Below are 14,052 nucleotides of genomic sequence, written 5' to 3'. Positions count from 1 at the left end.
TAGAGGTACCGTATGAGGTACCTCAAATTGTTTTACGTATAATTTAATGCCGCTTGCTGTTATCATTCTCATTAATCGTTTTGATTTTCTTCACTTTTTTTAAAGCACCGGCCGATAATTATTTAATCATCGTAGTTGTTAACCCATGACATGGGCATTCCGCATGTTCTACAACGGCCTTCGTTAAAAACCAATGAAAAAAGTGTTAGTCAAAAATATAAGAATGCAATTGTAAACTTTCCTAATATTGGTGACGTGGCCTATAGGCATTTCAAGAGATTAGTATCGGGTAGGATTGTACAGTACAGTACCATAGACATCTACAAAGTGATATCCAGACGCCATACAAACTGAAAATTTAATCCGTCAAAAGAGTTTATTTTATTAACACAACGCTTTAGTTCGTTTATTTAAATATCTCTTTGGATTTTCGCCGTGATTCCTAGAAACGGTGTGTTTAATGAAAGACGCTGCTCACTCTAGATTGGAACCAATTTTTTAATGATAAATGACCTTTAGTTAGTAAATAGGTAACGCGTAATGTTTTTACCTGTTTATTGGATCGTAAACTTTTTATCCTTACCTCCTTCCTTCAAATGACGATCGGAAAATCAGGTTCAATTATGTTTTTCTATTTTCAAAAAAAATCCTCCGTTCTATATACCATTTCCGAGTAGAACCATTAAGTATCAGATTTATTCTTTCTTTGAATTTTGAGCTTCTGCTTAATTGATTCCAGTAATTTGGCCCTATGTATCCGTGACATTAACTTTTCTCTTTGGTTTCTCTATGGACGGAATAACTTGATACCTATTCCATTACAATACAATTACTTTCATCTCAAACTTAATTTCAACTGGAAAGTGAGTCTTGCACCTGGATAAAAGTATTCTATGTCTGTCTGTTGCACTGTTGTCCTCTATATATAAACCAAATTTTTTTAATCGTAATATTAGAGAGCATTATGAGCACAATGCTTTAAAGATCCACCAAAACATGTACATGTACATATGTATATAATTATTATTACATGTAATTATAGTATACGGGTATCTATTCAATAGTGAATGCCTTAACCTAATGTATGTGTGACTTCTAACCGTTATTAATTATGGCTGAGCGACACTACAAGCTATATTTAATAACTGTCACGTTTGTAATTAAGATCCTTGGGTTATCGGTTAGGCGAGGGTACATACACAATGAAGGTTATTTAATTATTAGGATATGGTTTATAATTACTTCGTTTATTAGTTGCTGGGAACAGGCTGCCTCATTAATGGTTATTATGATTGGGATACAGTACCGATACTATGCCTAGTTTTGATACAACATTATTGAATGTTAAAATATTCTCCACATGCTGAAAAACTTAAGAAATATCAACTGATATTCAAGTATTTTTTTTTATGTATAAACAGCATATATTAAGGTACAGTCAACTACTTACATAGTTATCGTTTTATTTATATATAGTCATGCTGCTTATGAACCGACTTCCCGAAAAGGAGGAGGTTCTCAATTCGTCGGGATATATTTTTTTTATTTTACAATTAAATGTAAGCTGTCTGTGATCAAACTAAAAAAAATCAGCATATTTAACTCACTTTGTAAAATGGAATTTCACTTTTTATGTGCACCAAATAAAAACTATGTGTGCGTATTTCACAATTCTACTGCGCCAGCATTTAATTTTACTTACACGGTCAAAATAACGGTTATCGCAATACGCAGTTACCAGTTATCTAATAAAATACTACTGCATAAACAAAGCTCGCATTAGTTCAGTTACAAATTACGTTCAAACTGATTCCAGAATTTGTTATGCAATATGAAACAATCTCTTTTGTATTTTGTTTTAGAATAAAGCATAAACAATTTGAATGGCATTTGAATTTCAAACATAGCGGAATTTTAGAATGACACGATGTTTTGTTTTATTTTGAAATTTCTCTGTGTCAAACGTCTTTTGTTTATTGCATTCTAATCACACACTTAGAAGAAACATGTTTGCCGAGTGTGTCTTTGTATTTTAATCACATAAAAATATAAACGACGCAGAATATACTCGTTCATTTTGCTGTGAGAATAACAATTAATTACCGTCATAAAGCACACACGGCTTTAATGAAGTCAACAGCGGGTTTATTTTTTCCTTCTACGTTAAACAATGTAGAAAAAGTATATTACTTGGTAATATGTGCCATTCTCTTAAAATACTATCTGACACTTATAATAGCACTTTTCTGGCCACTATAAAGTAACTCATGGAAACAATTTCCTAACATTAAATCACGCTAAATGTTCATTTAAATCAACGACCTAGCCTTTCAAAACTAACAAACTGCCATTACTTTTCAACCCGTGCGAATAAAATGTGTTGCTAATGGAATGAGATGAAGTAAAACTCGTTAAACTGAATTAAATGCACTGTAGCTGTAGCACTTTAGTAAGACGGGCCGAATTAAACGATGGAAGCGTAGCGGCTACGGTACGTCCACTGCTACGAACACGTAGCACTGCTACAAGTTACAAATTGGTACATGGTAGCCATTTGTTGAAGTCAATTAAGCTGGCTACTGGGCTGTAAAAACTTGAACGTATTCGAGTCGCACGCAACACACAGATATTAATCGGGGACATTACTGACATACTCGTAGTCGGTCCGCGCTGCAGACAAAGGAAAACACAGTCATTACGGCGCTCGCTCCCACGAGAAAACAACTAACTTAACGTACAGCGACGCTGCCGGAGGAAAATCGACTATTACACTAGTTTCATACACGAATTGTTATTGTTTAATTGCCATGCAGCGATAAAAATTAAGGAAACCGGATGTTCATTAAAATAAAAATAAATATCTTCATTTACATAACCTTTTAGTCATATTTCTTGCACTAAGCACTTTATACAGAAGTTTCTCTTTGCAAACTGTAGAACAGATGCTAACTTTAATGGCTAAACCCCTGAACATTAGTTAATAGAGAACACTGCTATAGTGTTACATCATATTGCACCATTTGTCTCCCGCTAAGCACAATAGCACCTAAGATAACATTTATGCAAGTCCTTTGTCTGAAAGCGGATTAACCGACTACGATTGGATAGAATTTAAGGAGTTATGGGTCACTTAGTATCTTAAAGATGATAAGAATTCCATAGTTTGTATTCGTATAGTTCCGTCCCCATTCTAATAATGTAAGGGCGAAGGTCCGTGAATGTTGCATGAAGACGTATTGTCCCCATTCCTGGGCTGAGCGGAGTGACTTTGACAAAATTCCCCGCGTAACCCCGACCCCGGTATTCGGGGGCCAGGTAGATGCCGAAAATCGCCACTTGGATGTTTTTGTACCTTAAACAACACCCCTTTGATGGTAAAAGACAAAGAGTAATTTTCCTTTTTTATATTTTCTGTTTATTTTTACGCGACAGTAGACGTTTATGCTGATACAAAAAGGACGTTTTGGTGGCGTAAAATTAAATCAAAGTAAGTAGCTTGAAGTTAATTTACGATGAAAGGTTATTGAAATAGCAATAAATAATAATTTTGCATTAATGAATGAATAATAGGGCTTTTATTCGTTGTGACAGCTGAAGTAGCAATAACGTTTATAAAGAATGCTATACGGTGCACGTATTGTCCCGTCTCCGATCCCGAAGGAAACCAGCGACACACGGACTTTGACAGAATTCCTCGCGAGCTGCACGACTGAGCGCCACTGAATGAGACGCATTCCTCTAGCGAATATTCACAGATATAATTTCAACTTCCTCCCTTTAAACTGTGAATAGACAAAGTTTCTGTTACATTTTTGCTGATATTCCCAACACATTCTAATGTCCGGCTTTCATACAATGTACGTAAGCACATAATGTTGGGAACATTTTCTATCTCTTTTCTCTGCAGTGTAAATTCTTGGAGACAGTTTCGTGTCACATGAATTATGTAAATTCGTGGTGCAGCCCGCGAACCGAGTGGCTACGAGATTTACATCCGGGAAGCGCGCGACCTCACATTATAAATAAATATAAGTGTATGTAATACTATTGTCGCTGAATATACAATGTGCTATATGAAACATTATGGACCGTCCTCTGGGCAACACGTTAACTATGCAAATAAATACTCTGCAGAAAAGAGTATACATGTGCGGTAAATAAGTTTCTATTGTCACTACAAAAGTGGACGTATACTGTTTGAAGTATAGTGAAAAATGAATTAATGATGTCAAAAATGAAGTATAGTGTACCTAAAACGAATTATGTCAAACATTTACTGACATTTTAATTACAAACGAATTGAATTGAATTATGAAATAGCTTACTTAAGTACCTATAACATAACTAAAAGCATTCTCATTCCATTCCACGCTCAGAATAACAGAAAAATACATTGTCACTAGCGGGAACTACGCAAGTCACGCAATCGTATCGTTCAAGTTATAGATTCAAAGGCTCGTTCCGCTCCGTAGGGTGGGCATCAACAGGTAAGTGAGTCATTTGTTTTCTCCGTGAAACATCTCAGCTGAGTAAGGTCCTGACGTGTGCTGCGAGCTGGGCTGCGATCACGAAGATGGACAAGCAACTCGCACGTGCTCAAACTGTACCGATTTTTACACGTCACTGCGGGTCAATGTTGTTGGCGGTTCTCATTATTTTCCCCGTACATTTACCTGTTTCCTTCTAAATAACAAATTGGATCGTTTTCCTACATGTACGTATTGCGAAGACAAAGCTCCTGATATATTATATGGGCAGGTACATCGTGAATACACCTGATTGATTATCATTATAACTCGGTTAGTTAATTGAAGCTTAATTGGTATGCAGAGCGTTTGACAGCAATTGAAACAGCTGACCTATTTAGGTCTGTTGTAACCATACGCTACGAATTAGTTCTTAGCTCTGGCTTATTGGGTGGAAGCCGGATTAGTAATTGCTTATTTTACTTATGACGCTGTAAACCAGCTCGCCCGAATAATTGCATCGTAAAATACTAAGTTGGTAATAGTGTGGTGACCTCGCTTTCTTTATAGTTGCTGGGATTTAAGGTTTAAGCGAGATGGAGTAAGTAAACATTTGCACGTGAATGCTTGCGCCGGACGCAGACAGTTTTTCCGGCCTGCGACGATTAGCTCGCGGAAACTCGATGCGTCCAAACAATTATTTGAAGCTAAAGCCGCTCGCCTGACACTCGCCATGATGGACGACAGCCGTCACTTTATCGCCTATTTTTTCACCCCCTTTTGACCCAGCGCCTGGCTTTTATACTGCTGCATTTACGACTCAATGCGTAAGTAGCTACCACAAATATAAATCTCTTGTCGAAATAAAAAACTTTTCACATATTGTATTGCCAAATCCGGAACGTTAGAATAAACGTGAAAAGGAAAACTTTGTATAATAAGAGAAAAATCTCTTTAGACACTATAAATATTGATGTATTCTCGAGGCGGCTTTCACCGTATTCAGTTGTGGAGTGGCAAACCCTTATGAAAAAGCAAATACTTTGGTTGAGCTCGCACCTGTAGCCCGACATAACAAAAGAATGCTGAGTAACGCCTGCCGATTTTTCGGCTAAGAAATAATTCACTTGTTGATTCTACTCTCTAGCTTTCTACTTACTTTCCTTTTATGTATTATTTATTTTACTTTCAACGAGCTTTGGCACGTTATCCGGTTAGCGATAGTACAAACTGAGCCGACGCCAGAGTACTGGCATAATATCTGTATACTGGAAACATGACAAACTAGAACAACTATGACTATTCCTAGAGTAAACATGGCTGGAGATAATATTTCAACGAGCTTACGTATAATCCTGTAAGCATCGTAAATCCCGCATAGGAAGCTAAGCTCTGCCACAATATTTAGAAGCGCTTGAATTTAAGGCGGTTGCTTTAAAGCCTCAGCTTAATATTGAAGGTGAAATAATTGTATAACATGCACAATAGGTTCACGTTTTACAAGGAAGGATTCCTCGGAGCGTCTCGAATTCCTTCGTCGGCGTATTACTAAGTGTTTGTTAGGGCGGGCTTTAGTTGCGACATCACGAGGCAACTATGTGTCGAAGAATGTGTTTATGGTGCCAAGAATGAAGCTCCTTAGCAGCGGCGGGATTCTGTGCTGTCGCCGAGTTATACCTACCCAGCTAACGGCTTAATTTGTGTGCGGACCTTTCATATAACAACCAAATAGTTGTTTAATTCCACCTAAATTATTGTATGGAATCGAAATTCTCAATTCAATAATACTAGTTACTTTCACGCAAAGCAAACAACAGTATTGAAACAAACACAAAACTATTAGTCGTATTGTTCATTATTCTTACGGCATTATTGCTGTTTCTGATATACTCTACTAATCCGTCGTAATTCCACGACTGACCTTTACAAATACCAAAAAGCCTTTCGCCTACCTGTTAAATTGCAAAGCTTTCGTTATGAAAATTCCTTAAATATTATCCTATGAGGTAGAGGAACGATTTATTATAAACTTTATAATTGTGAAGATTCTTCTACTTCACGAATTTCATTATTATTTAGCATCGCCCGAAACTCTTGGGCTTTTTGAAAACCTCAAAGGAGTTCTTAATGTTTTATACTGGTCGTTTTAAAATCGTGGCCCGTAGTAATAGAGCATCTATCGTACAACTGGGCACGGAGTTCAGCGCTGTAAACATTTCGCAAACGGGACTTTAATCCCGGTCATAAAAGTAATCCCCTCATAAAGTTACGCGACGATGGACAACATAAGGGTAGGGATTTTCTCTCACAAAGATTTCTAAGTAATTAAGATAAAATACCAAGAGTTTTTGTATGTAACTGGAAACCAGAAGCTCTCGTTTTTCAACGCTCATATACCGAGTTAATCCTCGAGTATGCAATAAAGCTGCTAAAGTATTTGTGTTCCAGGCGAAATTACCCATATTGAAAATACCCTTCGTCGCTAACAGCCGGCTGAAGGCTTATTTATACGTTCGTGTATAGACTCCCCTCGCAGTAGGTACGTAACGGCCTAGGTACTACATTAAATATAGAGCCTCGCCGAATCGTTAAATACTCACAATTTAATACAATCCGTCGGACTTATGAACTGGCGTATTGATTTGTAATTACGAAATTGCTTTTGTTTAAGTTATGCAAAGTATTTGCTATGAAAACGGATTTAAATTTGCTACTGAGTTTTATTTGAACGGCAAAGTTTGGAAGTTTGTAATTCAATTGATTGATAGGAAAGCGCTTTATTTTCGTATAGTGGCCACTTGCTTTGTTGAAATGTGATCTTGTTGAGGCGAGAAAAAGGGGTAGGATTACAAAAAATAGGGTCGTCCATCACAACCTCTGTCAACACAGCCTCCCATCAATGCCGCAAAAACAATTAGTAGGTCAATATTTATTTAATTGCCTGAAGCCGACTGGCCGTGAATGATGACCGGTAAAACCATTGTGTGTGTTTGTTGTGTTGATGGAAATATTGTAATTACCCGATAAAAACTTAATAATGCATCACTCGCAAATATAATATTTACATAATAATCAATGGGTATCATAAATTGAATAATAAGAGCAGCTATGCGACTGCTAATGTGACTTCTGTGTTGGAAAGAGTGGCTAATAAAATATTTATGAATGCAATAAAAGTGAACCGTAATATGCACTGGTATGTGACATAAAAATAATCATATACATATATTTCATGAAACATCATTTTATTTAGATTTTCTTACCAATCGAATGTTTATTTGCGCCTTTGTAGCACCATTTCGTCGTTAATAGTGTCAACATTTTAAGCGTTAAGTTGCACTAGTGGCTTGATTCTTTACTTTAACACTTAGAAGGTGTTAGTAGCAGTTTGTGTAAATAAAAAGGCTTTTCGCTGGCGCCGAAGTAATAGCGGGCCTAAGCAAATACTATGAGAGGTAAAGTGAGCAGTCTCCTTTGTAGTGAGATATCAACGAAGATTATCCTTACAAGAATACTTACTTTGGCATTATCTATCGCAAGTCTTTTACGAGTAAAAAATCGATACCTTTATAAAAAATATCTAATTTTAAAATTTTAATAGGAACCTCAAAATATCCCACTTAATTATGCAGAAACTAGCCATTAATTCAACTAAGAAATGCTATTTAACATTAAAACAAAAAGTCAAATCGTGCTCGCGAGGATTCGCAATTTAAAGTAATGAATGTAAAGAACAAAACAGACGGAGCCATGAGTCATGATGAAAAACGGTTCTATCTGAATATTGCCTGCATTATAAAGCTTTAAAATGTGTTACTTGCTTTGAACAATGGGATTAATTTTGTTAAATGAGTAAGATAAAAAAATGTCATCCCTATCATAAATTATATTTTTAGGCATCAACTTGACTAAGGCTCACAGTTCAAAGTGGTGTGAGAAACACTTAAGTATAATTATTGTATTTTAAACATAACCAGAACTTGAGATTATAAACAAAACATTGCCCTAAACAAATGCCAATTAACGTGTATCCAGAAATAACAATCATTATCTAAATAACTACATAATTATTTCAACATCGAGCAGACTAGTTCCATACCTAATATATCTAACATTCAAAACAACACAGACATTTCTGGGAACGCATAGTCAAAGCAACTATCGCGCTCAAAATTTCTGCAGCGCAAATATGTAGTTGTAAAGCGCTTTGCAGCAACATAAACAGCTACGTAGAACATTTGAAAGTTGTCTCTTCATGAAGATGTTGTGGTGACATTCCACGCCTCCCTTTGGCAAGCGCGTGCATTCCTCGCACGACTTAACAAAATTCCACCGGTAGGTTCCCGTGGTGCCGCGGTACCGTTGTCACTACCCGCTAAGATAAATAAGCTATTAAGCGCTTTATGCGGCTGGATTATAGTTGGGCGATTTTTTTAAATAAATTCGAATTTTGTTTTGTTTTAATTGCATATCTCAACAGCCATAGACAGGGAGTCATATGCGGTGAAGTCTATTTGTAAAGTAGATAAATATGACGTTAGTTCATCCACTACCAACTTTTCCTCTTGTATTTATAACGGAACTCTAGTTTACATTGAATTCCAAAGGTTACAAAGGGAAGTGAAACTAAACTCAATTAAAGCGCCAAAGATATCGCTCCCATTGAACCATCGATTGTAGACCAGTGCTATTTATAACCAATATTTTGTGGTTTTTATTCAGAATTGTATTAACAAACCAGGTACGTATAACTTTGACAACGTATAAAAATAGATTACTGCAATTAATTTTATAAGTTATATATGACTGACTGACTGCTGCCTCTTTTGTAAACTAGAACAAAAAATCGGACTCATGAAAATGCATTTTTGCCGACACCAGTAAACTAAACTAGTAACAACCAAAACACGTTTACTTTATTCGCAGCAATAACATTCACATTGTTATACACAAAAAATAAATAACCAGCTAGCCAATAAAACTCTAACTCCGGAATAACCAACAAGGAATTTGTATAACAAGCAAAAAAACACAGAATATTGATCACATTTTCTAAATATTACGTGAAAGTTTTCCTCGAACATAGCTCCGTGTAACAACAGAATGTTTAGCACAGCCCTATTACTTGTACCTACTTGTTTATCTCATCGCGAGATAACGAGACCAAACAAAACGGAACTACGCTAAGGGTTACCTCGTACAACAAAAGTTTTCCGCCACGAGTTATAAGCGTAATAAATTGGCAAGTATCTACTTATATCGCAGACAAACAAAATGTTTATTTTAATGCCCGCATGACTATGAAAGACACTCTGTTCCCCGAAATAACATACCGAAGCTTTGAGTCGCATAAAATGTTTTGTCATTTACATAACCAGCTTGGTATGGAAGGTTAGGGGCAAACCGTGCGGTGATAACGGGGTGAGGTCTTAACGGAAATTCTGCGAAGTATGTTAGAAAAATGCTTTGCTTTTTATAAGGTAGAAATATAGTTTTTTGTTTGAAGTGAAATCTTTTTTATGCTCAATTTGCGGTCTGTCTGAACAGCGAATATTCAGCTTCAGCGTCACGCTTGGTACTTAACGCTGGCTGAAATACCACTTGGTTTCAAGCAAGTATGTAGATGTTTGCAAAAGTTAAAAATAATACGAGTACGACTTTATAATTTCTGCAGCAAGTTGTTAATAAAATTCTGTTTGATGGTCAACTTCTGTGAAAGAGAACGTTAGTTAAAGCAACCCATCACAGTAGCATTTCCATTATCAATGTTTGTAAATAACTCATAATTAAATTATGTCGGTCGTGGAATCTCAACATATTTGAGCAAAGGCTGCACAGATAATGATGACTCGTAGTTATTATTCCTATATAAAGAAGGGATCGTCTATAAAACCAATTACTGGATATTAACATTATTAGGCGTAATATAATCTTATAAAGTGTGATAATCCCATTACCGAGGATAGCCGATAAACGTCTTGAGGGGCTCTCGTTAAGTGATTGGGTCAAGTGCCTAACAGAGCACAGTTCTCCATGACACCTATTGTGCTCTATGAAACCCATATCGAGTTCCGTGAATCCCATAGAATAGAAAATTTAATTTGATCCCCTTGATAAGATTTGCCGATTAGTATGTTTAGTTTAATGCGTTTGGAAGTAAATATACCTACATACATAACAAACTGTTTGCGGCAAAAAAAATATTGCACGAATAGATAGTAATTCACCAGTTAGGTTTCAGCTTAAGTAAACAAATATTTATCGAAACCGGGACAGACCGCTAGTAAATTTTCTTTAACTGTTTCAGTCGGAAGGCAATAGTGCATTCAAATGAAGTCATAAAATAATTCTCATACTATTCAATAAACTGCCATCTATGAGAAACTTGACATAATAACGCCAACTTTACGACGCAAAAATAAAATCAAGATTTAAAAATACACCATCCAATACCCCTTTGCGGTAAAATATCGCTAGCTCGGGTAAGCCGAGTTCCTCGGTTATAATAATATTGTATGAAAGTTACTCGTCACGGGCTTGCTAGGAACGACGCCTCGCCGTAACAATTTTGTCTACTCTTTGACATATTCATGGGAATACGGTCGTGGCTGAGGTTGTATTTCAAGTTCACTGCCTTTTTGGTTTACCTGGATGTAAATGGTACCACTAAGTTGACAAGTGACATCGTGGGATAAAAAATATTCCTACATTTTCTGTTACGGTGACAAAAGTGATTAACGGACTTCCTGGACTATTTCAGTAACAAAGCTTGTAGTAACAAATTTGTGTAGGTACATTAAATAGACAACGGAGCACATTTTCATCTCAATAGTTGAGATTAAGTTATTTCGAAGATTTCCTCGGATTGATGGATTCAGAGATGGTGAATGATTGGCTTGCCACGTCACTGGTCTTACACTATTCTACAAACTATTGCATGGTTCGATGGATAGCCATTAGTGTGCGAATTTCTGAGCACATGGAGCGATCGTCAAACGTAGCTACGATGGATCAAGAGAATCTATCGAAGGATTATTCACGGAAATATAAGTTCAAAAGTCTTTTAGAAATATTGTTTTTACGCTGTAAAAATTAAGATTTTTATCTGTTTTTAAAGGAGCAAGGAATATTACCCGACTCAGGCTTACATGTAATCTGACATTGCTAAAATGAACCATCAGTTTCTTCGTTATCAGACTTTAGTCTAGTCTCTAGTCGAATATTCTTAGCACTTTCTTTTTCAATATTAAAAATCCTACTCAGAACACTCAGCCTGTATGTTGAATGGCCTTATATCGTTGTTCCATCTAGATATATTTTTGCGTCTAGCCAAGCAGAACCGGCCGAGATTCTTATCTCAGAATTGATAGATCATTAATCTGTCAATTTTAGTCAGTATTTCCGATACACGAGCCTTGGACCGAACGCAAAGAAATATTACGAGCTGCCCGCTTTTATGCGTCGTAATAGTATAATGATTTGATAAATGGAACGTGCTTATTTTACTTATTTATGTTATAGACTGTTTTATTTATTTACTTCATCACTTAATGGTAGAAGCAATCACAAATTAATTATGTGGTAGGTAGATTGATTTATTTGTATTCAGTATACAAACCTTACGTCGGATACATACTTATAAAAATAAAATTGAGCAGAGGCTACCCATAAATACGTAAGATAAAAGCCAGCCGAGGCATTACTCATATCACTAAAAAGTCAAAGAGTTCGGCGTTCAACAAAAACGCGTTCCATTATGAATTATGTGAAATATACAAAAGAAGTACAAAGAATACGGATTTAATTTATTAGATGAAACGTTTGGCACGTGACATAGTCCCGGAGCGATGCAAGCTGACGATTTGTATCGATTGCATACATTTTAATATTAGCCGGCGGCACTGCATTCAAATTGAAACCAACTGCAATTACTCTGTATTATTGATAAGCCATGGTGTTCTAATTAAACTATGTTAATGTAAATGATTTAGTGCTTTGTCATATAAGCGTAATAATAGGTATATAGTCAATTATTTACTCATGAGTTCACAATAGAGATGCAATAATAATATTATTGAATTATCATCTATTATTCGGGTCAGTGGTTTGGTTTTGATTCTACGATTAATTATAACCACCGTTTCCTAAATTAATGTTTATGAATTGCGTGAAAAATTTTCGTCGTGGACCTTTTAGAAATTCATCAGAAAGTCGTATCAGTCATTTTGAGCGCTAGCACGAACGTGCATCGCATCCCTTATGAGGCGAGAGTGCTATATATTTCTGTAGTGTCAGCCCTAAAAGCTCGACACTTGGCAGGATTATGACTCACCATTTTTATGTACATTATACATTTATTAAGGAGCCTCTTTATAGTATAGAATTACTACTTTTACGTATGCCTATATAGAAATAGCTCCTTATATACCAAAAACAAATGACGACGAATTACATGCACTAACTTGGCCATCGAGATACTTTTTTACGAGCTATTCCACGTCAGATACCACCAGGACCAAAGCCTGCGGGATTGTTCGAAACAGTTATCACGGCCCTGGTACAGTCAACTTCAGGTCAGTGGTAACAGTTTTATAGGAAAATCGTACTTATTAATATTGAGTTAAGGTGCATGATAATTACCACTGATGTGCAGTCTACCGTACATAAAGAGCTTAAGAAGGAACATGGTGGGTTTTAGTCACTAACCTGACTCATCATGGGGTCCGTGTTGATCTGACACATGTAGGTGCCAGAGTCCTTCGGTTCCACATTGCTGATGTAAAGCTTCCAAGTGTTGTGACCATTGTGCGTCACTGACAGCCGAGGATTTAATGTCACCATGTGAGTGTGAATGGCCAGTATTGTCTTCGTGTCTGACTTTATCCAGGCCACCTGGGGAAAAAAGGTTTTAATGTTATTTTTTTAGAAAGAAGGTAAGTAGTTCGTGGAACTTTTTATTGTTCTTTTTTACTTTACATGGATTCAAAACATATAAAGTAACTGAACGCCAAAGAGAATGCATTATAGAACCAACTTCGTTGAAAGCATTTATTTGTGTTTATAGAATTTATAATTACATACATAAATATAAAATTGGTTTAAATCAGACAGTTCAGTTTTGGGTGTTCCCAGAATGCATAATTATTGCATTAAAATTTCATTCAAGAACTTTATTAATTAAATAATTCCGTACAGAGAGATTACATTAAAGTTCATCTCATTTTTGAAGTAATGAAATGAAATGAAATTCAATGGATATTACATTTTAAATATTACCCAAATATATTGTAATCTGTAATTGGAGCTTTTGTCTCATTCTTTTGGGCTTTATTGTACAACCCACACCGTGATAAAAATACTTTTCCGAAAAGAGAGTGATTTCATATAAAAACCTTTTGTGCACAGTATAGAATAGGTATCACTGCTTGCTATATTGCATTAATTTTCCTGAGATTTTTGTGGATAATTTGTTACAGATTTTCAGCACTGAAGCCAGTTTCAATAAGAAATTGGTATAAAAAATTCTTCTGATATTATTTGAAAGCAAGAGAGTAAGGCCTTGTTACCGCCACAAAATATTGACTCT

The 14,052-nt window shown here is 35.9% G+C and overlaps 1 protein-coding gene across 1 annotated transcript in view; it reads right to left on the bottom strand.

Annotated features, from left to right (window-relative positions):
- Window positions 1-14,052, bottom strand: part of LOC110378841 (lachesin) — a 47,492-nt gene that overhangs the window by 10,031 nt on the left and 23,409 nt on the right. The window contains exon 4 of the mRNA XM_021338252.3: window positions 13,173-13,358. Within this exon, the coding sequence (XP_021193927.3) occupies window positions 13,173-13,358 (186 nt within the window). The remainder of the gene's footprint in view (window positions 1-13,172; window positions 13,359-14,052) is intronic.

This window comes from Helicoverpa armigera, chromosome 14 (assembly GCF_030705265.1).
Source record: "Helicoverpa armigera isolate CAAS_96S chromosome 14, ASM3070526v1, whole genome shotgun sequence".
NCBI classification, from domain to species: Eukaryota; Metazoa; Arthropoda; class Insecta; order Lepidoptera; family Noctuidae; genus Helicoverpa; species Helicoverpa armigera.
The sequence above is the reverse complement of the archived record's forward strand: the minus strand, read 5'-3'. Positions and strand labels throughout refer to the sequence as shown.